At 27.1% G+C, this 27,994-nt stretch overlaps 2 protein-coding genes across 2 annotated transcripts; both read right to left on the reverse strand.

The window, feature by feature from the left end:
* Window positions 1-1,094: 1,094 nt before the first annotated feature.
* LOC145195303 (regulator of nonsense transcripts 2-like) lies at window positions 1,095-27,983 on the reverse strand. Its single transcript, XM_090070505.1, has 36 exons — window positions 27,943-27,983; window positions 27,063-27,510; window positions 26,847-26,916; window positions 26,058-26,117; window positions 25,643-25,727; window positions 25,461-25,537; window positions 25,001-25,111; window positions 24,719-24,847; window positions 24,459-24,590; window positions 24,258-24,343; window positions 24,101-24,143; window positions 23,784-23,915; window positions 23,586-23,678; window positions 23,426-23,465; window positions 22,833-22,894; window positions 22,583-22,669; window positions 21,813-21,909; window positions 21,563-21,643; window positions 21,245-21,345; window positions 21,044-21,129; window positions 20,742-20,850; window positions 17,133-17,190; window positions 14,782-14,837; window positions 14,583-14,699; window positions 10,504-10,605; window positions 10,231-10,356; window positions 9,973-10,074; window positions 9,721-9,780; window positions 9,386-9,524; window positions 9,085-9,221; window positions 8,540-8,723; window positions 8,176-8,435; window positions 2,206-2,362; window positions 1,844-2,083; window positions 1,519-1,660; window positions 1,095-1,432 (listed from the first exon to the last, which is right to left on the reverse strand). Exons 2-36 carry the CDS (start codon window positions 27,140-27,142, stop codon window positions 1,426-1,428), a joined length of 3,648 nt encoding a protein of 1,215 aa, XP_089926631.1. The 5' UTR covers window positions 27,143-27,510; window positions 27,943-27,983; the 3' UTR covers window positions 1,095-1,425.
* LOC149880203 (uncharacterized) lies at window positions 5,065-7,160 on the reverse strand. Its single transcript, XM_090070609.1, has 2 exons — window positions 6,601-7,160; window positions 5,065-6,458 (listed from the first exon to the last, which is right to left on the reverse strand). Exons 1-2 carry the CDS (start codon window positions 7,094-7,096, stop codon window positions 5,065-5,067), a joined length of 1,890 nt encoding a protein of 629 aa, XP_089926735.1. The 5' UTR covers window positions 7,097-7,160.
* Window positions 27,984-27,994: the final 11 nt, after the last annotated feature.

The raw sequence follows: 27,994 nt of genomic DNA on the forward strand, positions 1-27,994 counted from the left end.
AATAGACTTATAGATAGCTACAGAAAAACAGATAAATAGAGATAAATAGTAAATGTAAACAACCAGCTTAACAATTAAGAGCGACAACAAAATATTAGCAAAAAGGCGTCAGTAATAGTGATCAATTTATTTAAACTTGTGATTATTAGGACAAAAATGATTTAAAAACAACGTCATCAACATTTGTGTTGTTACAGTGCTGTTCATAATTTGTTTTCAACAAAAGTTTTTGACAATCTATTGGAACATCACTGACGTTTTTGTCTTGCTCATTTTATTCATTTGTGTACAAACAAAATAACATTAAGAACCTTAGTATTTTGGTTGCTAAAACTAAGCATAATATCAAGGACTATGAGTATATTTGTCTATCTCCATGTGATTGTCTATCAACATCGTTGGTGTAGACAAAACTGTTTAGGGGTCAATAATGCATTTCCATGTCAACAATTTCCGGTTGCAATCATTCAAATAAAGAGCATTATCAAGGTAACATACCTGATTACTTTAAACGACAGCTCATTGAGCAAAATACGTCAGCTATTCCTGAATAGATGAAAACGAATTGAAGAAACTTTATTTTATGACACGTTGTTTAGGCGAGTAATCTGCTTACGCGAATAACGAGTCAATTCTCGTATCAGTTGAAAGTCACGCGCGAGGGTATCATCAGACATCACCTGTCAAGAGGAGGCGAGATGAGGAGAGGGGAGTTGGGGGCTGTCTGGCGGAGATTTCGCCTTGTGCCTCAAGCTGGCTGACAGCTCACTAGTTAAAATGATGGAAAAAAACTTTATTCAAACTTTTTTTTTCCTAACATTCTTGTAAATGTTTTGTAAATAGATAATCTTGCGAGTAAATATAGCTTTCCTTTAACAAGACAAAAAAAACTTTTTTTTAAATTAACTTCTTCATCAGTCTCACGCAAAAACCAAAACAAAACAAAAAATTAACCCCACAAAAATTCTGCAGGAGTGGCGACTGGAAAGTTACCCTCCCCTTTCCAACCGCCCGGACCTCATTCGTTCTCTTAATGAGCCTGTATTCACAACAACACAACGATAATTAACCAAAGAAACAATCAACACGAAGGCTTAACAATTATGATCTCTTAACTTTCAACGTGAGCAAGAAAATACTTTTTGAGTATTTTATCCTCAAGTTTAAAAATAATAATATCTAATAGTAATATTTTCAACGTAATCATTTTAAACAAAATTTTTCATCATACTTGACATCATGACTCAAGGAGTCATCGTGACTCTATTCTCAACTGTTTTGTTTTGTTTCATATAACTCAACGAAACAAGATAACTCATTCGTATCCACACGAATTTAACGCTAATAACATGCGCGAACTATAGCGTCATCAACCCAGATACTCTTTTATTTCATCTCGAGAACTCCTCTGTTCATTCTCTGCTTTTAACGCCTATAAAGAAAAAAAACTTGTGAAAAAAAACAACATACTTCAATATAACAATAAAACAACGTGAAGCTAAATTTTATGTTAAAAACCTTGTAGAAGAACCGAAAAACTGTTGCTCCGTATCACGTGTTCTTAAACGGGACACAGGCGCGCCTTTTGTAGTTTTGTTGTTTGTAGTAAACGGACGGATTTGCGCGCCTCGTTTTGTTGGACGAGTATGCGCCATTAACTCTAATCAATAAATAGGTAAAATATCAGCATTATGAGGGTTCAAATTTTTATATATATATATATATATATATATATATATATATATATATATATATATATATATATATATATATATATATATATATATATATATATATATATATATAAAGTGAAGTTATTGATATAAGAAAATAAAAAGAATACCATTTAAGGATTCTTCTTCTTGTCTTTGGTTGTAATCCAATACAAGTCTTTTCATTTCTTCGTGTTCAGCTTGTTCGGCTTTTTGTTTGTCATGTATGTTAGCAGCAAGATCAGATGTGATCGGAATAGGAAGATCTTTGAGTACCGGCTTATTGTTCTTTTTTAACATCATAACAAAATTAATTGACTGAGGATGTTCAGTAGGATCATCAGAATTGCTTTTCAGTTTCTTTTGCTTGCCTATTTGTACAAGATTCTAACTATCACTATATATGAGTTTACACATATTAAGCTAAGATTAGACAAATGGGAAAATAAATTCAAAAAATGAAGTGCATATAACAAAAAATTCTTTTAAAGACCTTTAAGGTTCATAGGTATAGCAATGTCGAGGTTTGGTGTAACCATATTATCTTGCAAACGTTCTGTAATACTCTCTCCTAACATACGTTCAAACTGTTTACAAAAAAGGTCATCTTCTTCACATTCATAGAGTTTAGGTTTCTCCAGGAAGACAACCTAAATATCAAGTAAAATAAAAAGAAGAAGCCAAAGGAGCTTTATATCAACACGATAATAATAAAACAATGTTAATAAACAACTAAAAAAATTAAACAAAGCTAAAAAAGTAAAAAATATTTACTCATCGATTTTGTGAGTTTTTAAAAAAACCTACATACATACATACATACATACATACATAAATACATACATACATACATACATACATACATACATACATACATACATACATACATACATACATACATACATACATACATACATACATACATACATACATACACACTCCCTGACAAAATTTTAAGACCGCATCAGTTCAGTTATTAATAGCAACAACTCATAAAAGTAATTGCATCGTTAGAATTTACTTAAAATACACATAAAAGAAATTTACTTAATTAAAATACACATAAAAGAAATTTACTTAAAATACACATAAAAGAAATTTACTTAATTAAAATACACATAAAAGAAATTTACTTAAAATACACATAAAAGAAATTTACTTAATTAAAATACACATAAAAGAAATTGAAATACAAAAAACATTTAGTACTTAAAAAAATAAAAATATTTGTTTGAAATTTTTTTTATTTTATAAAAGGATAAAATTTTACAACCATTTAATGGTCTTAAATTTTATCCTTTTAAAAATAAATTTTTTTTTCTTAACTAATTGGTGAGTTTGTCCACCGTTTTTTTTTTTTTTTTATTACTTCAATAACTCTATTTGGCATCAAATGAATAAGACCTTTTAAGCATCTAAGGTTATTTGTCCAAAGCATTCCTTTTAGTTTTTCTTTTAATTCATTAAATTGCTTTCCATTTGCACAAACAAAGCGAAACAAACTACTCTATATGTTTTAAATAGGATTTAAGTCTGGGTTATTTAGAGGCCTTTGTAAAACATTTATTTTCTTTGCTTGTAACCAATTTTTGTATTATTTGAGCTATGGATGCAAGTTTGTCTTGTTGAAAAATTGGGTTTTTGCTACTTATTTTTTTAAACAAGGTAACAAACTTTCTTTAAGTAGTTTTATATAGTCTTCAGAATCTAGAGTGCCTTTAACATATAACAAAATAACAATAGAGTACCAAATATAAAAACAAAATAAGAAATAGATTGCCTTTAACAAATAGCAATACTTGATTTTCCTCTACTTCCAAAGGCTGCCCAAACCATTAAAAATAACCACCTCAAAAATTACGCTTAGATAAAAAATTTTCTTCCTTTCTTAAATCATGTCAATAATGCAGATAAACCATTAGGCCCATGTAAATTGAACTTCATCAGACCATACAACATCAATCTAATGTAACCTTGTTTCAACATCAATCTAGTGTAACCTTGTTTCAACATCAATCCAATATAACCTTGTTTAAAAGCAATTTCTAGCAAACTTAAGTTCAGCTTTTATGCAACTTCTAGCAAACTTAAGTTCTTTTTAAATTCTTACAATTAATTAATGAATTTGATTTGATTACTTGCTGAATAGTTTGAACACTTGCAACTAATGATGAATCACTTTTTATCTTCTATGCAGTAATTGTTGAATTGCTTACTAATTTAAAAATTTCATGTTGAGCCAGTTTATCTTTCTTTTCTATCCAGTTTATATGTCTTTTTACATCCTCTTGTCTTCTTAAACACATTTCCATTTCTTCCTTTAAGATAATTACAAACAAGAGTCTTTGATCTGTTAATACTTTTTGCTATTTCTCTTTCACTTAGGTTTTTTAAATAAAAAGCGTCAACTTTACCACATCAGTGGTAGTTTGACGCTTTTTATTCAAATTTTTATTGTAAGATTGAAGTAGCGTGGATAATAAACCAGGAGTTTGAAAGAGTTTGTGTCTCTGTGCAAATATAAATTTAAAAGAGAAAACAAATACTTCTGGACATTTATCAATGATTTCTTTTGCTTTACCCACTTTTTAAATTAAACAAGATAATCCAGAACAAGCACAATTTTAAAAATTCATAACAAATTCAATTTATATAAAAACAACTTAGAGAAAAACCAATTAAAGTATTTTTAAAAACAGTGCTTTTAAAATTTTGTTGTTTTGAAAATATTCATAATTTAAATTTTTTTCTTTTTCTTTTTTTTACTATAAGTCCAAATTTTTTAGATATTCATGCATTTATATAAGCTATCACACCCATTGACAGAAGATAAGAATTACTCTGGCAAGCTCCAGAAAAACCCTTTGGTGGGAGCAATTATGACATTTTCCTGATCTCAAAACTATAAAAACTGAAATCATCTATCGCCATCCGCAGAAGAAAAGTGTGTTTAAAATTTTGCTTATTCTTAAAAAATTGAAAATGACAGCATTCAATATTTATTGGCATTTTTACAGTATTATAAATATTCTTTATTCTAGATTGACATAAAAAACACAAAAGGTAACTGTTTAACAAAAAATTGCAAAAGATTATATAACAAATCAAGTTTTTAAACACTATTTTTTTCTAAAGCAAAAGATATTCAATAGTTGCTATAAAATAATCTGCAAAATCAGAAGAAACTACAACGGAAAATTGCATCTTTGATAGTTTCATCAATGATCCTTAAGTTATGGTTGAGTACAACAGCTTTTACTCAACAAGTTATCCAAGAGTGAAAAAAGCAGTTTTTCTCATTGAAGTATTAGAAAATGTGCACTATTTTCTAGTATTCATACTTTTCTCTTTCTTACAAGCTTTTGCTGTTGTAGTCAACCAAACAGGTTTGTAGCCACTTCCCATATTCAGGATGATCAATCGGCCTTTTGTATCTACTCCAGTGTAATTTGAAGTTGTGGTGCATAGCCTCTACTGCCTGCTCACTGTATTTTCCTAGTGGTTCCCTTTGTTTTTTAATGAACTCTTTCACGTGGAAAAATACTGCATGAACCTTTGGAGTGATTCTTCCTCTTGTCAGAGACAAGAATGCAGTGTGAAATTTATCAATTCTTTCTACATAGTCAGGTTCCAATTTGTTTCCAAAGCATTCAGAAACCACAGAATCAAATTTTTGCAGTGTGTCAATTGTATCAAAGATGTCAAATGCGCTATCTTGTTCTGCCATTCTCTGAAGAAGATCCACATTCTTCAGCATTTTCTTGCATTCATTGCCAGCAAACTGCCCACCATGAAAAGGCTGTGGTTTGATATGTAGATCATTTAGCCAAGCTGAGACTTTTGGCCAAGACTCCCTTAGAATGTTGTAAAGATGGTTTACAACACCCAGATGTAGGTGAAGTTCCATTGGTGGAATGACGTCCAAGACAAGTGTGCTGTCTGGTACATTTAGAAGTGGCAAGTTGACAACATTTTTGAATAGCTTAGCTTTCTTCAAATCCTGACCATTTGCATTGAAATCCTCAAAGCATCGTCTCAAAGAGCCAAATGTTCGAGGGGTGCCACATTGGGCTAAATTCTTGTGAGAGGCATCACACCATGTGCAAGGGTGAGAGCTGGCATGTGACTGAAGGCCGCAAACAATGTTGGCTAACTTCAAATCTGTTGAGAGAAGGAGGTCAACTTTCTCGATTACAAGAAGATTGAGGATCTTTTGAATATTACTGTAATTTTCATGCACATCCTCAGCAATTGCAACTAGCAGCTGCTTCTTGACTCCACTGTCCCTGGCAGTTGGTGTGGCTAAAGTTTTCTTGTTTGGTGGTGACCCTGCCTTCATGCTCTGCTCTGCCTCTTGAATGCCCAAACTTACTTTCAAGAAACCACCACCACCATCAAGGCCAAGCTTTACAATGTGTGATGAATAGATTTGTCTTCTCAACAGAACATCATTGAGGAGATCTGCAATATCTTTGCAATGCACAACAATTTGTTGGCGTTTCTGCAACTTATCATTACTGACCTGAATTTTTGTTTGGATAAAATGATCTTTGAGTTGTTTTCCTGCATCACAAAATTTTTCATGAAAGTTAGGCTCCAAAATCTGACCCTTGGACACGTGACGGATGGTTGATGCAAACTTCTTCATGTTTGTGTTTGACAGGCCTGTGTTAACTTGCACTTGCACAAGATTCTGAGTGCTCAAGATAGGACCATCACCAAAGAGTCTTTTTGTTTTTAATGAACCTGAAAGTTATCATTACATCACATTATTGTCTTGATTGTATTACATTCATAATAATGTCATTAAATTTTTTTAACTCTAGCGAAAAGCAACTGTCTCACTCAGTTGACTTACGTTTCACTAATTGAAAGATACTTAAATCACCTTTAGTTAGTGGTAGGGGGCGACCACCACCTGCATGAGACAGTCTGATTGTCCCATGTGGAGAGGATTTTTTGGCTGCAACAATAGTGGATGCAATTTGCTCAGAGACTTTAGAATCCGTGATGGCTAGTTGTCTCATATTTTCTTGAAATGTAAATGTGTTACAGTTGTGTGAGATGCCTCTTCCAATAATGGAGAGGCAGTCTGAGCATCTTCTTTGAGTTTGGCCTGTTTCCAATTTTTCTTGATCTTCAAGTGGGTGCTTTTGAAAAACTTTCATTCGACCAATCTGGCAGATTAGGCAGTCACAGTTGTTGCCTCTTGTTGAAGGTCGAACTTTGACAGATGTGAAGTCAAAAAGAGGTGGTAAATTGACTTCTGCTCCATTCTTCTTCTTTCCTATGGTTATTCGGCAAGTATCGCATATTCCAAGAGGCACTCTGTTGTCAGCAAAATCAAGACTTGATGAAAGTATGCTCAACACATCATCCATCATAGATTTTGTGAGAACTCTGAAAACAATACATAAAGCTCATCAGATAATGTATATTAAAAGAATTTTATGTTAAATATTCAAATGAAGAAATAAATGTTTTATAAATAAATCAAATTATTAAAGAAAAAGGAAAAAATAACACAATACCTTGAGCTCTTTCTTATGCAGAGAAAACAGACGGTTTTTCTGCAGTCATCTTGTGATTTGGCTTGATTTGGCATTCTTTTGCTTCAATTTAGGTTTAGAAACTGAAAAAACTATTCTTTTAAAAAATTATTCCATAACAATACTGAAATGTAGATTTTTTAGTGCGCAATTCAAAATTTGAGTAACAGCATAAATTTAAAAATGATAATTGCTGTTTCTTGGATTTGATAAAAGTTATATAGTTTCAAAATTAAAAATTATTTTTTAATTTTGGTTAAATTACAGCATGGAAGTTACAAACAATATTCAATTAATGATCGCAAAATTTTATACTGAATACCTAAAGTTAGCGTAACAAAAGAGCAATGTAGATCATTAATAATTGCTCATTCTCAAGATTTAGTAAAAATGAAATTATTTGCAGTTTTATATTCTAATTAGTTTCTCTAACCAGATTATATGTTTTTAATTGTTTTTAATATGAAAATCTAAGGTTACTGCGGCTGTAAAAATGCCAAAAACTTTTAATGCTGTCATTTGCTGTTTTTTATAAAGCATAAATTTAAAAATGAAATTTCTTTCACAGACGGTGATGGATGATTTCAGTTTTTATAGTTTTGAGATCAGGAAAGTGTCAAAATTGCTCCCACCAAAGGGTTTTTCTGGAGCTTGCCAGAGTAATTCTTTTCTTCTGCCAATGGGTGTGCTATTATTTATTAGAATAATATATTTAAAATAAGAATTTAAACTATTGTTTAGTAAAGAAAATAAAAATTTTCATGAACTGGTCTTAAACTTTTAATGTGGAGGGTGTGTGTGTGTGTGTGTGTGTGTGTGTGTGTGTGTGTGTGTGTGTGTGTGTGTGTGTGTGTGTGTGTGTGTGTGTGTGTGTGTGTATATACACACAAATAAAATATGAAATGTTACAATACCTGTTCAACATTATCCATAGTGAACATCTCTTCATTTTCTCCACCAGAGAAATTGTTATTAAACTCTTCTTCTTCATCATCTTCATCTTCTCTTTCGCACCTCTCTTCATCTTCTTGAGAAGATTGAGAAGCAATAAACGATGAAAAAGCCTGTGGTGATTCTTGAAATGGACTATTAGTGAGATGAGGTGAGTCTTTTAATGGACTTGAAATGATAGAAGCATTTGATAAGTTATCTTCATTTTTTTCAGATATATCGCCTGAAACAAAAAGATTAAATATAGCAATTTTTATAAAACAACATCCATAATCAATTTATTTAACAAAAAATTTTGCAAGTATTAACATTTTAAGCATAACTCACGAAATTTATTTTGAAATTCCTTATTCAGATCTTCAGCTGCTTGCTTTGATTCATCTAGTGAAGTAAACATTCTTAAAGAAGGTCGTAAACTTTCAAATGTATCATTTACCATATACTCAACCTCTTTTGGAAAAGGGCATTGTTCATTCCAGCAGTCACTTTCTTTCTTTTGCCAAATATAACACTGAAACCAAAAAAAAAAAAAATGAAGCAATGATGGAAACAAGTTAACTAGTTTTTACAAACTTTTCATTTTTATAATGTGTTTTATTAAGTCATGCCTGGTTTTTACTTACACCTGCTTATAAAGACAAGACTAATTAGGAAAAAAAATTGCCAGTGAAAGTGGTTAGTGAGCCAGTAAGAATTGGTTTTAATAAAGAATCCTAGGATAATTTAAAAAAAAACCTAAAATCATCTAAGATAATACACTCCCTGACAAAATTTTAAATTTTCAAACTACATTCTGTAACTATGAATACTGTGACAAAGTTACTTCAAAACTATTTAAAAAAGAAATATACAAGATATTTGAAGATATAAACCTGAAAAAAAATTAAAAAGTAATCAAGCTTTCTTTTAGAAGATCCTCTATCAAAATATTGGCCACAGGTGTCAAGTAGAGTGCAAACAAGACGAATGCGAAACAAATTTTCAGGAGGATCCAATTCTGAAGCTGCCACTAAAAAAAAAATTATCATACAATAAATTGCCATAACAAAATATTTTATTACAATAAACAAAAAGTTTTAAAAGATTAATTTCTCTTTATGTAAAGTATAGAAAGAAGAAAAAAAAGGGTAAAAGAAAAAAATGATTAAAATCTTTCCATATAGTAGTACTTACTGTCTAAGCAACTTCCAAATGTTATAAGTAGGTATAGTGTGCTAAATATAATGTCACTGTCCACTAGTTGGTAGTTGTACATCTCTCCAAGATACTTCATACAGCATACTCTGCGTTGGTTATCACGAAATATATTTGTCTAAAAAGGATAAACTATAATGTTATATGTAGCTTTTTTTGGGTTTGAAACTTAACAAAAAAAAGGACGCTTTGTTATTTTGATTTGAAGAAATATTAACTGAATGGGTAGATAAAGAGAATATAACATTCAAATTTTAAGATCAAACATGATAAATGTATAATAAAGAAAAGTTTAAAAAGAAATTTTTTTATACCTCCATCCCCAATCTAATGTTTTCTAAGGTTCCATCAATAACACAAATAGCTAAATCTTCCTGAACAATAAAAAAGATGTGTTTCAAACAAAATTTTTTACATAAGTGTATGAAAACAGATGCGTACAGTAAGTAAACTGTTGAGTAAAAAAAAACACATAACAAAATAATTATTTGATTGTAAGAAACTATAAAATGTTTTTACTTTAGCTTTTTAACAAAAATTGTCTTAAAAGTTATATAATAAATTACATGGTACTCTGCCAACCCAGATAACATATTGGCAACACATCGAATATTATTAAACTTCACATTCCAAATATTTGTCAAACATTTGCCAACATATGCACCTATCTAAAAATTTAAAGAAAAAAAAAAAAACTTTGACAGTAAAAATATATTTTGACTTTCCTTTTTTTATTTTAATATTACATTCATTAAACTGAATATATATTCAATTGATTATTAAAGTCATTAAAATATTTTTTAAAAAAATTAATTTTCTTTCACCTTGTGATCATCCCAGGGTAATTTTCTGATTTGTCTTAAAACTTTTTCTGTTGTTGTTTTTAAGAGGTCTTTGTAAACAAGCTTGCGAATGTATTCATGAATTGGTTCACGAACTTTGTTATGCAGCTGCAAAGTAAAATAACAAATAATAGGATACAGAATGATAAATGTCTTTTTTTCTAACTTAGGATTATATCAGACATCTCACCTTTGTGCAGAAATGAACAAATATTTTTGTATCTGTAAACATGTTGCACAGCAAAAAATAAAAACCTTTTGTCTTTCAGGTGGGTTACAGTAATAAAATGCATTCTCTATCATTGTTGAATGACGTGTATCAAAAGCTTGTACAGATTTCTTCCGCATCATTTGCTCCTAAAAATGATTATTAAGATTTGTGTCAAATTTTCAAGTTAGGCAACTCACTTAGTTTCAACATTATTAGAACTATTGTTATAACTTAAACAGGACAAAAAAAAAAACAGTATTTTTTTAACAAAATTTGTTAATCTATTTTTGTTATGTAAAGCTTTTATAACAGTTTTTTATTTTATGGCAATCCATAAAAATATTTTAACTTTTGAATGGTTTATACAATCATTTTTCAATAGAAGTATTACATTATAGTCAGTTGAACATATAATATGGTCAGTTATAGGTTGTCAATGTTCATGTTATTTTTTCTATTTTAGAAAAAGCTCTTGATTTGCCAAATTTTGGGCAAAATGCTAGTGTCATTTCAACTGTGGTGCTACTCAAAAACATGTTTCACTATTAAAAACCTAGTTCTGGTGATAAGCTGAGAATGAAGAGAACTAGCTCATATAATATATAATAACTCATATAATAACTTAAGTCATTGATAACAGCTTCAAAATATTATTCCGAAATAATATTTTGAATATAAAATGTAGTTGAACAGTAAAATATAGTTAAACAGTAGTTTGCGAAAAGTACAACTATCTCAATATGTTAATCATCAATCCTAATAAGTTCATTCCTATAAATTCCATTACCTCCTCCCTCCTCACTGCCGAAAAAAACAAGATAATCCAAAACAAGTATAACTTTAAAAATTCATAACAAATTCAATTTATATAAAAATAATTTAGAGAAAAACCAATCTAAAATGTTTTTAAAAACATCGGTTTATGTATATAAGCTATTATTTATTAGAATAATTGATATTTCAATGAATGTAAACTTGAACTTTTCTGTGACAGATTAATCATTGAAACTCTATAGACCCATGTAGACCATGGTGAAAGCACTAGACAATCAGTCATTCAACTAAATTGCGATCAAGGACTACTAAATGAAAAAACGCACAAAGTTGATTTCCTGACCTTACTAGAAAGACCATTAGTTAATTATCACTGAATGCTTTTTTAATTGAACTGCGTCAACACACTGTTGTATTAAAGCATATTTTAATACAAGCAATAAGTTATAAATATAATTAACCTTATAACACAGTGAGACCTCATATATAAAACTTTTTATAAAGTGAAAACTCAATTACAAAACTATTATAAATTAATCTAATAAAACCTTCTCTTTATAAAGAAATAAAGATTATATAATATTTAGCTAGCTGTGCCTTTTTGTTTAATATCTGATAAAAAGAGATAAATTTTTCTCTTAGTCCTTTTCCAAACCAGAGTTCCACTCAGAAGAGCATTTACCAAACACCTGAAAAGGTTTTTTGATGACAAATCAAAATGATAATATATGAGACTACATCAATGAAGTCTAGTTTTCCTTGTCAGTTAAGGTTCATCCTCAGTAGAAACTAATTTCTCCTCGTATTCCTTTTTCAGCCATATAGTCTCTTATTAGTATTTTAGTTACTTTATTGTTTTTTAATTTTAGTAATTTTATTAATTTTATTACTTGTTAGTATTAGTATTTTTAGAGTTTTTATATTTTAGCATTTTAGAAGTTTTATTATTTTTCAATTTTTTAGTACTTTAGTAAGAAAGACTTAAAGTTGTGTCTTCATTGGATTAGACCTTCACAAATGTGAGCTTTTTTATTAGAAATATCTACTTTTACTGATTTCAGAAATAATGCAGCAAATCATGCTAAATGATTTTTAAAAGCAGAAAAAACATATTAGTTCCTATGGGTTGTCCTATAGGCTATTTCAACTGTCAACAAAATAAATAGTTACAAACAGCTATCAGCCCTTCTGTGGTGTACATAAAGGCTCTATTGTGGGTTGAACACTGAATTCTTCTGGGTCCATGCTGTGATCTCATACCTTTAAATTATTCTAACAACAATTGGAGAATATTTAATTTTTCATCTTGCACTGAAGTCTGAATAATTTTTTTGACATTAATCATTTTTTGCCGTTCAAAACTCCACTAGAATAAGTCTCTCTTGGCAGAATTTTTTACTATTTTAAATGTTTTTTTCTCAAACCAAATTGTTGTTTGTGGCAGAATGATAGAGTGCAACTTTTACTTCTAAAAAAATCACATAAGGAAGGTTATTTATCTATTTTTGCTTTATAAGGCAATCTAACCAATAACACTTATTACGCTTAATATAATTGTCTTTACAATTTTCAATTCCATATTTATCCGGCACACTGAAAGTTTTAGTTTTCTACAAATAATATAAACTCTAAATGAACCTTCAACTAAGAAAAAATAATGGCCTCCATTAGCAAAGTCAGATACCCCTTTCATTTGATAGTCCTTGCTTTTACAACACAACTCTTTCTAACTTTGTTTCAAACATGTTATCTTATATGATTAATATAGTTTATACATTATTTATTGATTGTCAAGTTTATGAAACACCAAACATACCGAAGAGCTTTAAATTATTTAATAGCAAACTTTAACAGTAAACCAAACAGAATGTTGTTGCCTACATTTAAGTGAAAGTCTTATAATTTTAACTATATTTATACAGCATACAACAAACCCCAGTGAAAACTTCAAAGTTGGTGTAGTTGCATATTTTGGTTAGAGTTTTTTAATGGATATCATTAACATTGTCAATTTTAGCAAAGGTGATAAAAAGTTCAAAACTTATATATTTTTTACTTATATCAAAAGATACAAACTTTTCTGATCAAAAGAATATGAGTTAGTATTTTGATTAAAGTAATAGTGTTGGTAGTTTAAGGGTAAATATGAGTAAATTAAATTTTTTAGAAATTTAACAATGATACTTGGATCAATTGCCAATGGTTCCTTGATATTTTTTGACTTCCAAAGAGTACTGCCTGCTATTGCTGACAGAACTAAAATTCTTTAAAAACCTGTATTGCAAAATAATAGGAAACTTTTGTAAAATGTGACTAAAAGCCTGAAAGCTTGCATTTTAGTTACATTTCTTGATGTCTTACTGTCAAATTTTAAAGGTAGTGTCCTGGCTGACCAAGTCAATGTTGATGCAATATTATTTTTATTTAATTATTAACAACAACAATATAATAATAACAATTATAATGATAAAGATAACAATAATAATAATAATAATAATAATAATAATAATAATAATAATAATAATAATAATAATAATAATAATAATAATAATAATAATAATATTAATAATAATAATAATGATAATAATATTAATAATAATAATAACAATAATAATAATAGCAATAATAATAATAATAATAATAATAATAATAATAATAATAATAATAATAATAATAATAATAATAATAATAATAATAATAATAATAATATTAATAATAATAATAACAATAATAATAATAATAATAATAATAATAATAATAATAATAATAATAATAATAATAATAATAATAATAATAATAATAATAATAATGATAATATTAATAATAATAATAACAATAACAATAATAATAATAATAATAATAATAATAATAATAATAATAATAATAATAATAATATTAATAATAATAATAATGATAATAATATTAATAATAATAATAACAATAATAATAATAACAATAATAATAATAATAATAATAATAATAATAATAATAATAATAATAATAATAATAATAATAATAATAATAATAATAATAATAATATTAATAATAATAATAACAATAATAATAATAATAATAATAATAATAATAATAATAATAATAATAATGATAATATTAATAATAATAATAACAATAATAATAATAATAATAATAATAATAATAATAATAATAATAATAATAATAATAATAATAATAATGATAATATTAATAATAATAATAACAATAATAATAATAATAATAATAATAATAATAATAATAATAATAATAATAACAATAATAATAATAATAATAATTTTAATAATAACAATAGTAACACTATAAACCAATGGCGAATAAGTTTAACGCTGCTTACAAGTAGACTGGACATTTTTGAATGAGATTCAGGTGATCGATACAAAAATCTTCCACAAGTTTCAAGCAAATTGCAAGCCATGTCAATATTGTGATGTGTAAACTTGTCTAAGAGCATCTAAAGCATTAGTATACCAACATTAATGTCAACATAAACAAACATCATACAAAAAAATATACAAAAATATTTTTTGACGTACCTTCAAACAATAAAGAGCCTCAGCTTTCGGACAAACCTTAAATTTTGTTAATTCACCTAAAAGAAGATGAAATAAAATTAACAATGAAACAAAATATAAAGAAAAGTTAAACCTTATTGTAAAATATGGAAATAATAAAGTAGTTAACAAAAATTAAACATTTTGCAATAGTAAAAAAAATAACTGTTTTATCTTTTTTTCCTTTCCTGACATAAATGATGATAGCTTATAATAACTCATCATTTGGCTACTTTTAAAAAAGAACTCAATTTTTTTCAAACTAAGTAAAACAATAAAAAAAAAAATAAAAAAAAAACAAAGCTAAAATACAAAAACATGCACTTTTTAAAGTTTGTAGGTCAAACCATTTTAATTCACCTGATCAGAAAGGGAATTTTTAAATTTGTATATTTAGTTACAAATTATGGTTAAAAACTAAAATTTAATGGATTTTATTCTGGAATAACAAGTCATAAACTTTAACAATCTATAAAAAGTATTGAGTTTTTGAAGTATCTAAAGGAGATTTCAGAAATTACATAATTTAGGTAAAACTGATAAATCCAGTAGTTCAGTCAAGTGATTGTATTATTTTTGGCTTTCAAAGATCCTGGAAAATCCCTGTTCTATTCCGTTTTTAGCTGGTTAACTGTCAATTATTCTTTTGTTACAAAGTATGGTTCTGCTTCAGAGTATGTTAAAGAAATCAGCAAAGGAAGGTCATGTACAAAATTAGTAAATTCAAAATTACAAATGTATCAAATTGAATTTTTGAATTTTATACCTATTAAACTAGCTTTTCATGGAATTTAGCACGGACCCTGATTATTTAAACAACTATAAAATTGGACTGAAAGACCATCAAAGCTAAAATTTTCAGGGTTTGCTTTACTTATAGATAAAAACTAATGGTAAAAATTTGAGAAAAACTTGAAGACTTTCACTTCAGTATTGACTAGAATGACCCCAATCACTTTATTACAGTAGTCAGTTAATAGGCATCTTAGATACAAAATAATATTAATTTCTTCTTTGTTAAATTAAAAACAGGAGCAAACGCAGTTAACTCCTAACATAAATTAATGAACTTAATCATCAACAAGATTGTCTGTTAAAATCTGGAAATTATTTTGATTATCCTGATTATGCAAAAACTAAGAAAAAAAAACCCATCCACTTGGTGACATAATTGCACTTAATGAACCTTAAAAATTCAAGAAAAGACTATTATTAAAATTTTTATTATTATCATTATTATTATTATTACTATTATTATTATTATTATTACTATTATTATTATTATTATTATTATTATTATTATTATTATTATTATTATTATTATTATTATTATTATTATTATTACTATTATTATTATTATTATTATTATTATTATTATTATTATTATTATTATTATTATTATTATTATTATTATTATTATTATTATTATTATTATTATTATTACTATTATTATTATTATTATTATTATTATTATTACTATTATTATTATTACTATCATTATTATTATTATTATTATTATTATTATTATTATTATTATTATTATTATTATTATTATTATTATTATTATTATTATTATTATTATTATTATTACTATTACTATTACTATTATTATTATTATTATTATTATTATTATTATTATTATTATTATTATTATTATTATTATTATTATTATTATTATTATTATTATTATTATTATTATTATTATTATTATTATTATTATTATTATTTACATACAACATTTAAAAAGATTTTAGATGTATACCAACTTATTTTATAAATATAGAAATTTTTCTATTTCACATAATGATTGCATTCAACATAATAAAATTAAAATAGTTACTTTCTATTTTTTTAGTTGGCCTGTTATATTTGAATATTGTAACAAAATATAACTACTTTTAATGCAGAAAAACTTGCTCAAAAGTGTAAACTATATAGAAATCACTTCATTAAATACTTTTAATAGTGGGAATTTCTGAAATAAAAAAAATTTTTTGGTTGCAGAAAAATTTCATGTACTTTTAAAAGGCTGAAACTCGGAAACAGAATTTTACAAAAACATGTTAAAATTGATGACTTGTTATTCTAGACTGTCCATTTTACAAAAAACATGTTAAAATTGATGACTTGTTATTCTAGACTGTCCTTTTACAAAAACATGTTAAAATTGATGACTTGTTATTCTAGACTGTCCAATTTATAAAAAGTATTAATGCTTAGTCAAAATTAAAATTTAGTCTTTTAGAGATCCTTGTTACTAAAAAATACAAAAACTTTTACCACAATTAAAAAAAAAATTGGGTGAATTAAAACAGAGTGTCCTTAATGTTTACCTATAAATCTGACTGTTTTGATTTTTGACTCAGAATGTATTTGATCTTTCTTACGTAGCTATAAAATGAGTTAAGAATTGAATTAAAATAAAATTTTAATAATAAAAGAATGATATTAAAGAGTAAGCAAAAGAAGTTTAAATAAACAAATAAATTTAAAACACATTTCATTTTAACTTCCAAAATGCTTTTCTCTAAATTTTTAAAAAGATTTCTTGTTTTTAAAAAAGTACTTTTGTTGAATCAACTAGAACAGTCTATCAACTTTGTTAAACCAATTAAAACAGTCTATCAACTTTGTTGAACCAATTAAAACAGTCTATCAACCTTGTTAAACCAATTAAAACAGTCTATCAACTTTTGTTGAACCAATTAAAACAGCCTATCAACTTGATAGAAAAATAGGGCACCAAAACTGTTTATTTATCTTCACAGAACTGGGTAACTCAAAAATTTGAAGAATCAACTTGAGTACTATCATTCAATTATTAATCTGCTTGTTACAATCAAATTCTTGTAAAAGGTGATATTTTCATGAATTTTACTTAGAGAGTAAAGTTAGAGTGGTTTTAAGAGGACGTGGGAATAAAATATTCTTTTGTTAAAGTAAACAGGTTTATATTACAGCTTCTAATTCAAAAACTTATAAAGCTTTTTAATACAAAACACAATAATCATACTAAATATTTTTCTAAGCAAAATTGTCAATCTATAATGATCTGAACAACACGTATATAGTGTAAATAAAAATAGCTGTAAAGATCATACAAATGATATTTGAAATAAAGTGCAATTTGGACGGGAAGTTTTAACAGATTCTACTACCAAACTCTTAACAGCCTACAGCTGATATCATTGAATTGATGATACCAGCTGTAGATGCAGTGGAAAGGAAACCTCTTTTCGGAATTATTCACCATGTTACAGGAATGTCCATGACAGAGTTCTTTTAGTGTTAAAAATTCTTCAAACTGATCCTATAAGTCTAACTGATGATGATAATGCACTGAAAAAGGTTCTCATTGCTGAACTTCCACATATTTTTTATGAGAAGGCCTAAAAGACACTAAACAAGTAAATATTACTAACTTATTGAATGACATTGAAAAATGATATAATCATAACAAATTTAAATTTTCCAATTCTATCATTTATCATTTTTAAATTTTTAACAACTTTTTGTTCAGGAAAATTGCAGACCCAAACATCTCATCAACTTTTACATTACATAAATAGTTTGAGTTAAACCAGTACATTTTGAACTGTAAAAAAGTTATTGAAAAATACACTAGTCCTTTATTGGTAATTAGCTTTGATAACTACCACAGATGCTGCTAGCATGATAATGTCTATCATGGGAAATTCAATACATCTTCCCATTACTTGCCTGCTGGTTTTAACAGAATCTTTCAAAAAAGTTGTTAGTAAAGTGTGGGCAAATTGATTCAAAAAGCCAATCTAGAAGTTTTTAGGTAAAAGATTTTAATTTATGTAGTCTTGTTGCAATTTTTTCAAAATTACATAAATATTTATCAATCTCTTTTCAAGAAAAAACTAGTAACTAAAAACAATAGTTTTATATCACTATTATTTCTTTTTCTATTGCCATTTGCCAGATCATCACTTACATACTGTACAAAATGGATTCCTAAATATATGATGTTAAGATTTTCCATAAGATTAACAGAAGTTTAATTAATCAGTATCTATTTCATCTTGAACAACAGCCTGGAATTTCAGATCTGCTTCACCTTTATCATAAAAGCCTCTTATGAGAAAGACAAATAACTCATTATGAAACTGTGATAGATGGGCACAACTGACTACAGATAAGTGGAGTTAAGAAATAATGATGCAGCAAAAGGATCCTAAAATCTTAACAAGACAGTTGATAAAAAAATATTAGTTTTATATCTAGAATACCTAAGCTCCAAAGAAAATTGGAATAACTCAATCTAGCTGTTATACCAAAGAGAGTAGAGGTAAAATTCTTATGTTTAAAAAAAATTTTAAAAACGTAAATAAATTTAATAAACAAAAGTTTTTTTAAAAACTGCTTTTAATATTTTAATTGGTGGAGAATTCACCAGGGTAAGATCAATTCACTTCCTGATCTTGTTTATCAGAGTGGTGTACTATTGTCTAGCAGTGCTTTAGAAATGAGCATTTACCAGAGTTGGCAAATAATAACTGATGTAAGAAATAAATTTACCCTAATGAGATGCTGGGTTTGGGTGAGCAAGCTAAACTGGTAGAAACTAATCTGAAGTTTGTACTGGTACTTAGGAGTAAGTGAAGGATTAAAACTAATATATAATTAGAGGAATGCAAAGCAATTTGAAGAAATAAAAGAAGATAAAATTAATTGCATTAATTTAAGTTAAGAAAATACAGGGTGCAGCAGCGATTTGCGAACTAATTTTTGGCTAGGTTTTGTGGTATAAATAAAATACTTCTGCAACTTGTTTTTGTTGATTAATGTTCAATGACCGTCTTAGGTTTTAATAAAATTGTGAATAGAAAACATTTTAGTTAAAAGTTTTACAATGGAAGCCAAAAGAACCGAAGTTTTAAATTTGATTCACGTGGGTTTGTCTGCACATGAAGTGATTCGTGTTTCTGGAGTATCTAAAACTACATTTTACAAAGTGAAAAAACGTAGCAGTGCTGAAAGAGCCAAAATGCCATCTCCAGTGAATAAAAAAGTTGATAAAAAGACAGTCAGAAGAACTCTAAAAACACTTGGAAAAGTCAGTGTGGCCCAACCTTCATGTCAACTTTTAACAGAAAGACTAAAAACTTTACGATTGGAAAGATCAAAGAAGCTTCTGAATCAACTAAAAAGCCATGCTTCGTCAACAGTTAAAGTTTTCTCAGATGAAAAACTTTTTAGTGTCAACTGTGTGATAAATACGCGTAATGACAGATTCATTGTACAGAAGGGTGACAAAGCACCACCTGTGTGTCACACCAAGCACCCTCAGTCCATCATGATGCTAGGAATCATCGTTTCTAATGGAGAGAAAAAAGGCCCAAACACTTTTGGCCACCATTCAGCCCTGACCTGAATCCCCTTGACTATAGTCTATGGAGCGTAGTTGAGAGTAAGGCTTGCAAAAAGACCCACTTAAGTCTCAAGTCACTAAAGTCATCAATTACCCGTGCTTGGAACTCAATGTCAAGGGACTATATAATAAGCACCTGCCAGTCCTTCCGTCCTAAACTTGAGGCAGTGATCAAAAAAAAGGAGACTTAATTGAATGTTAAGGTGGGAAAAGTATTTATCTTCAACTTTTCTCCTATTAATATACCATGAAAATAATTTCTTAGTGCTTTAAAAAGTCATTTTGAAAAATGTTCTAAAAAGTTCGCGAATCGCTGCCACACCCTGTATTCTAGGTTGCAGATTTATTTGCATTTCTAAGATTTCTTTCATTATTTTGAATAAAACATATCAATAATCATAAATTTTATGATTTTTACAATACTTTTAAGGTATTCAAAAAATTCAAATCACAGCATTAAACTTGACAGCTTTAATTGCTGATGCTTAGTTATAACAATGGATGCTTACTACTTGCTTACAACATTTTCTATGAAATGACTTACATGAGAAAGAAAACTACCCTTCAACAACCAAACTAAATCAGGTGCAATATCAAGAAGGCAAGGTGCTAAAGTAGCAACCAATCTTGCATAAAATGGTAACAAGTCTAATCTAAAAAAAGTTAAATAGTAATTATTTATTATCAAAGAAACTTTGGGAGTAACGCAAATTTTACCTCTTCAATTTAGCATTTAATTAATTCCATAGTTTGACAAAAAAAAAAGTAAAATAGAAATAAAATACTTAATTATCAAAAAAACTTATTTTAGCATTTAGTTAACAAAAGCTTGACAAAAACAAGAACCTTGTCCTGTTGACGCTAAACAGTGTCTTCACCAGTCTCTTTCTGTTTCCTTTTGTGTTTAACTTTAATATAAATTCCTCTGCTGCCTGGAAAAATTTTTACCTTTATCTTACATTTACATCTACATCTTGCATTTACATCTATATCTTGCATACTTAAAACCAGTCTTATTTAAAGTTTAAAATGGAATACTTAAAGTACCTGATCAATAAAATCTCTATTAACGCATGTTGGTAACTTAGAAAAATATGCATCAGCAATTGCAGCCATCCCTAAAGTAGCAGGATCATCATCATCAGCATCTATAAGAAAGTTTTTGTTTTTCACAATGTTCATTTTATTTCATTACTTGTATTCATTTGTTACAAAGAATATTATATCTATTTTAGTTTGAATGTAATTTATGTTATGTTATTTATGCAAAAATTAAATATTACTTCATTATGTCATATTTTGCATTTTAGTTATGTTAAAAAAAAATTTTCTGCGAAAAAAATAACAAATAAAGTAATTGGATACCTTCACCAAGGATGTCTTGCTCATAAGAATCATCTGGGTCATCAAGTTCATCATTATACTCAACTCCATCTTCAACTATTACTAAATATCACATAGAACTCTAAATTGACTTTAATCTGAATGCATTCAAAAATAAAACAAAATGCAGCTATAGATACATAAACTAAAACAATTATATAAGAACCTAAGATGAAATAGATAACAACAATTGCAAATAGATAGAACAAAAAAAGTGTCTTTTAGAAATTACCATCAACTCTTAATCTTCTTTCCTTTTTTTTCCTTTCTTTTAGAAGTTTTTCTTTTCGTTGAGCAGTTGAGGGGACATCTTGTTCTTTAAACATTATCTATAAAATAAATATCTGTAAAAAAAAAAAAACCCTGTTATATACCATAAATAACTGAGTTGTTAAATAAGCCCCCCCCCCCCCAGGGGCTTCTTTAACAACTTCAAATTTAGAAGTATTGGTTTAAATGGAAGAAGTGATCCTGGCTTGAAATAATAAGCCCCCTCATCTAATAAAGATGAGGGGGCTTATTATTTTAAGCAAACTTTAAAAAAAAAGCATTTTTATTTGTTTATGAAATAATCTTTGATAATTGAAATCATAAAATTGTATTTTTATATCTTTATCAAAACCTTGATTGTCAATAAATATTTGACAATCAAGGTTTTGATAAAGATATAAAAATACAGTTATATCTCTTTGGTATAACTGTTTATTTATCAGCAGCATCTGTTCATTCAGGATTGATTTACCAGTTTTACAAGGCTGATTTTTCTTTAGACAAGGCCCCCATTTTAAACAAAGTTTCTAGGGACTTTTATAACAACTACAGTTTAACGGGTGGGATGTTAAATGGAAGCGGGTGCTATTTTGATCATTTACAACATAATTTTGATATTCTTCAAGATGATTGTAATGTTCACTTAGTAATAATCTAATCCTAATAAACTCATTGTTAAGACCAGTTGCAAAAATCTTTTTTAAAAAAAAGTACACAAATAAAATGTATAACCTGTGGGACAAGAATTTTTAAGTCTTTTATATCTTCATAAAATGTTCGTGTATCATCATCTTCCCACAAACCAGTCTCTGAATCATACTAATATATAAAAAGTATACAAAACTTGATTTTCATCCAGATACTTTTGTATATATTAATTCATTAAACCTAATATTATTAATTAGTATACATTAATTCATTATTATTCATTATAATAATTTAGTATACATTAATTCATTAAACCTAATATCATTTTTCATACCTCTGTACCACGACTAGGAGTAAATATATTGATGGTACCAATGTCTTCACGCTCTTCGAATTCTAGTACAAATATGGAAAATACTTAGAATATCAGCTATTTATTGATCAAATCAAAATTCATAGTTATTTAGTTACACTTAAGGTTAAGTTAAATTAGTTTAGTTAAGTTATTAAGTTACAGCTAAGAGATATTAATACTATGATTCTACATTCATACTTTTATAGTGTAAATTTACTTTTATAGTGTAAACTTTTAAACATCTGTTCGTACAGAATAACAAAATGATTCTTTCTTGAACTTAGACAGTAAAAGATAGAAGTAAATTTGATTTCTGAGCAGAAAATAAGTTATTAAAAACACTTGTTTCACAAATTGTAATTGCAAGTTTATTGAGTATATGTGTAAAATGGAGCAGTGGTTTCATCTGCTATTACAATTAATGTCAAAAATATTTAGTAAAAACTATCTGCAGCAATCTGTTTACTAAGCAATCTTTTCTAGCCTAAGCTTTAAAAAAGAGATTATTTTTATAAAAGAATTTACTAAGTGAATGAGTATTTAGAGCCACTAATGCAAGCATTTACACTTACGACATTCAGGAAGTTCAGGCATCTCCTCGTCTAAAAGCTCCTAATTAATAAAATAATATAGCAATTTTGTTAACAAATAAAAATGCCAGTTTTTTTTAACAGAACAGAAACAAACAAACAATAATCTGACAAAGTATAAACTACATGAAACAAAACATACCGCTAATGAAGTAGTTGAGGAAAGGATCTTCTCATAAGTCTTTTGAGCCTTTTCAAAAGATTCTTTTCGATCAGCCGGAAGCTCTCCTCTCAACTAAAAAAAACTTTTATGTAATTATAGCAAAAAAGCATATAAAAGGCAATTACAAAAGAATTGAAAAACTAAACAGATAACACATTATTTGAAATACACACATACACCTATTGTCTGTCTATTTTGTTTCTCCCTATTCTGTAACTCTTTGTGCAGCTTTACCAAATGGTTGCTTATATTTTCATAGTATTCTTTAAATAAACATAAAAAAACAGACTGCTGGTCTGCTGATAGCACCTAGAAAAAAAAATCATTTGCATTAACTTATTAAATGTTAAATGAAAACATTATACTATAAATTAAATAGATTCACTGAATTGCTATAGCTGACCATGATGTACTTATTTTAAATTAGAGAATTTGTTTTCTGTCTAAATGTTCTGTAGAAAAAAACCTCTAAAACTTTAAAACAAGATACTCACTCCAAGGGAAGCAAAACTCAAATTTGCCAATTCTTTCCAATGACTGTGAAATAAAACATTTTTACTTAATTAAAACTTTGAAAATATATTATTTCTACTAGAACTGTTTCAGCAGTTATTCATATCTTTCCATTTTAACTGAAGTAATAAAACAAACCGTTGCTTTTTTGGTAAAATTCCAGCCAGATCTTCTCCGCAGTGTCGCACAACAGTGATAACAACTGTTGCACATGTGTATGAAGCCTACCAAAGGTAACCAAATTAAAAATAAATTTCTTTAAATTGCAATGTTTATACAATTACAATACCATTCACAATTAAATTTTTAATTCAAAATAAAACAAAATGAACTTAAGACCTTGTCTGCATTAACAATATTTTGTAAGATATTCAGTAGAATCTGCACGCCTTCATTAAGTGAAAAGAAGCCATCTAAGACCAGCTCTCCAAGCAAGCGCAAGGCTGGACGTAGTTTGGTTACATTTGTTGCCTTAAACATAAAAAAGCTATTAAAATAATAGACTAAAAATGACAGAATAAACTTCAAATTTTATTAATACTGTAAAAAGAACCTTTTTTGTTAAAACAAACAAAACTTTGAAATATTTAATTTTTTACCTTTTCTTCTTCCTTGCATTCTATACAATCAAATAGTTTTAAAAAATTTTGCTTGAAAAGAATTGTGAAATCAGCATAACGTTGATGAAAAAGTGAACACATATGAGCTGCTGCACTAACATCAGCTACCTAATTTAAAAATCTTAGATATAGAATTACCTTCTTTTTTTATAATATATAAGTACTTTATATGATTAGTAATCTGAATTGATTTATAAATAGTTCTTTTGTTTATGAAACAATTATTATCAAATAAATCACACAAACTAATATTGAAGATACCTTTAACTTTGCTTCAACAAGAGCTGTGACAGCCTCTTGAATAAACTTGCTTAAATTCAACCCATTAAACTCATTTACTAATGCATCTCTTTGCTGTTCATTTATGGTTCGCTATCATGAAAAAAACAAATTTGATGATGTACAAACTTACAAGTTATAAAATTATAACTCAGCAAGAACAGATATCTCTAAGACACTTTGCCCACTTGAAAGCAAATCACTTTAAAGCTATAAAAATTAACTGAATTTTCTAAAAGTATTTCACTTTATCTCAGCATTGATCTTAAATGACTATATACGTACGTACGTACGTACGTACGTATGTGTATATATATATATATATATATATATATATATATATATATATATATATATATATATATATATATATATATATATATATATATATATATATATATATATAATGTATAAACAAAAACAACAAAAAAAAGAAACTAACTAGTTTTTTAACAAATGTTGTGTTTTTTTTCATAGAAGAATCCAACTTTTTTAAAAAACTTTCATCAGGACGATTTGCTAAACAAAGTTAATAAAAATTTATTTTTAAATTTTTGAGTGAGAAAGGTTTTCTGAGCAGAATAATAAGCAACGTCACAAATCCATATAACTTTTGTTTCTCACTAAGGGCTTTTAAATTTCTTTCTCGCATTTCTAAGCGCTCTCTTATTCTTTGTTCGGTGAGTGCCTGTGTCTCTAATGCAAGTTTCTAAACATTAAATTGATTTAAAAATATATTACAATTAACAATGTATTATAAAATATAATAATTTATTGCAATAATATCATACATTATCTAAATGCATATTATAATATTCAAATATTACATTACAATATTATAATATATAATAATTTAATATAATATTATAAAACAATATTTTTTAGTATATTATTATAATATAATATATTATAAAAGCATATTGGCAAATTTTTATTTTTCAGCTAATCATGATCATAAAAGTGTTTCTATCTTTTCAAAAATAGTTAATCTTTTACATAAGAAGCAACATGCTTAAAAACAGAACAAAGATGAAATTACCATTTCTTCATTGTTTGTATTTTCATCTTCTTTAATGGGTGACTCAACTTCAGATTCTGCCTAAAAATATAGTTAAATTGATATTTAATCATATTTTAATTGAAAACCTTTATAAATAACTTTTCCAAATAATATTTTATAAACATTTTATTTAAATAGGTTTTTGAAAGCAAATAGGCTCTCAACCTTTTAACAATTTAAAAATCATTCAAAAAAATTTAAAAAATAAATTGATTTTTAAAGAATTTTTATAAGTTCTATTTTTCAATCAAAAGATTCACTGAAAGTAAACATTGATTTCCTCAAAATGAAAATAGATGAATATAAGATGAGCAAACCGTTATTCTGTTTTTATAAAGTCAGTTCTCGATTTTACTTTTATTTTTTATTTTATGCAATATTTTATGTTTGCTGATGTTACACATTCTTACTACTTTTAATTTCCATATTCATCATTTTGCTAAAGCTTGACAAAACTGTCCATGTCAATGGTGATATGAGTGGTAATAGAGGCAGAAAATTGAGCAGTAATGTATTTGAGGTTTAGCATCAATGTATTGATAACAAATATATTCTTCAAATTTTAAATAATTCATGATGAAAATTTATGTTTTATTTTATAAAAGTATTGAAAATAATGAAAGCAGTAAATAGGTAAAGGTTTTTATATTGACTTATCAAGATAAATTCTTTCAATATTAGCTGCAAAAGAAAATTATCTTTCATTCAAAAAATTTCAACTAACTCTATCAGTGCAAAGTTACCAAAACAATTTCAAAAATTATTTACATCATTTAGTTTTTCGTTCTCATCACTGCTTTGCAAACAACCAGTCTGTTCACCATTCTCATTCTCTGATCTAATAGTTAAAAAAATGGTCAAAAAATTTTTACATATGTAAGCAAAATATGCATTCAATATTGATGCAATCATATAGCAAGTCTTCTTTTATTTTATTCATTTATTTATTTTTGCAAAAACTAAACAAATACAAAATGCATTCACCTTGAATCTACCTCATCTAATAACAAATTTTTATTTTTTCGTTCTGCACTGTACCTATGAGATCGTTCTGTAGATTTCATTTCCAATGATTTTTTGTCTTCTTTCAGACTTCATGTATATCACCATTATATACAGAGTTAGAAAACATAAACTTTTACTTTTAGACACACCATATAACCATGTAATTTTACTCTTGATTGCTGCAGTATTAGAGTATATAATTAGTTTTAATTTAGCTAAAAAGCTAAGAACATTATAATAAAAATAATTTATTTTATACACCTGCTTTAACACCTTTTTCTCAATATTTAAATCCTGTAAGTATACTTTGAAGCTATAGAAGGTTAAGAAAACACTTTAATTCTATATTTTTGTTAAACAAAATTTTTTTTTTAATATGTAGTAACTTACATTTACCACAGCTATGGTTGATAGACATTTTTGCAAACTAAGGGTAAAGATATGCTACTAATTGGTACAACATAAAACACTTTAAAAACTAAATGAATAATTACCTATTATTTTATTTTATGTTATTTGGTTCCTATGCAATAATATTTATGCCTAAAGACATCTACTTTTCCTTACTATACCATCTAAACCTTCCCATCGGTCATCATCTATCCTTAAGAAGTAGATCTACAGATACTAACAATATTTACAGCCATCAATTTAATTCGTCTTAAATTAACATGAAATAAATGGTTTGCATGTTGCTAAGTGTAAATAACTGAGCATACTCAACTAGGTACTGTGTTTGTGTTATAACTACGCAGCTACCTTAGATTGAACGATACCGATGGATGTAAGGTTTAGTGAAGACTAACAAAATTCTTCATTGAGGTACTTTTACTTAATAAATATTATAAAGAATTTCTACCAGAATCTAAAAGAGAGAACGTATCGTAAGAATCGAAGATGTAGAACGTTTC

Source organism: Hydra viridissima, unplaced genomic scaffold (assembly GCF_058129835.1).
Source record: "Hydra viridissima isolate aposymbiotic clone 2 unplaced genomic scaffold, HvirCarnegie_v1 scaffold_13, whole genome shotgun sequence".
NCBI classification, from domain to species: Eukaryota; Metazoa; Cnidaria; class Hydrozoa; order Anthoathecata; family Hydridae; genus Hydra; species Hydra viridissima.

What these genes read in the sequence shown, in the direction of transcription:
- LOC149880203 (XM_090070609.1), bottom strand. Translation starts at nt 7,096, where the DNA reads ATGATGGATGATGTGTTGAGCATACTTTCATCAAGTCTTGATTTTGCT. An exon ending in CCCCCTACCACTAACTAAAG is followed by an intron (nt 6,459 to 6,600) that starts GTGATTTAAGTA and finishes GATAACTTTCAG; the next exon opens with GTTCATTAAAAACAAAAAGA.
- LOC145195303 (XM_090070505.1), bottom strand. Translation starts at nt 27,142, where the DNA reads ATGAAATCTACAGAACGATCTCATAGGTACAGTGCAGAACGAAAAAAT. An exon ending in ATAGAGATTTTATTGATCAG is followed by an intron (nt 21,130 to 21,244) that starts GTACTTTAAGTA and finishes AAATTTTTCCAG; the next exon opens with GCAGCAGAGGAATTTATATT. An exon ending in TTTAGCGTCAACAGGACAAG is followed by an intron (nt 20,851 to 21,043) that starts GTTCTTGTTTTT and finishes AACTTTTTTTAG; the next exon opens with ATTAGACTTGTTACCATTTT.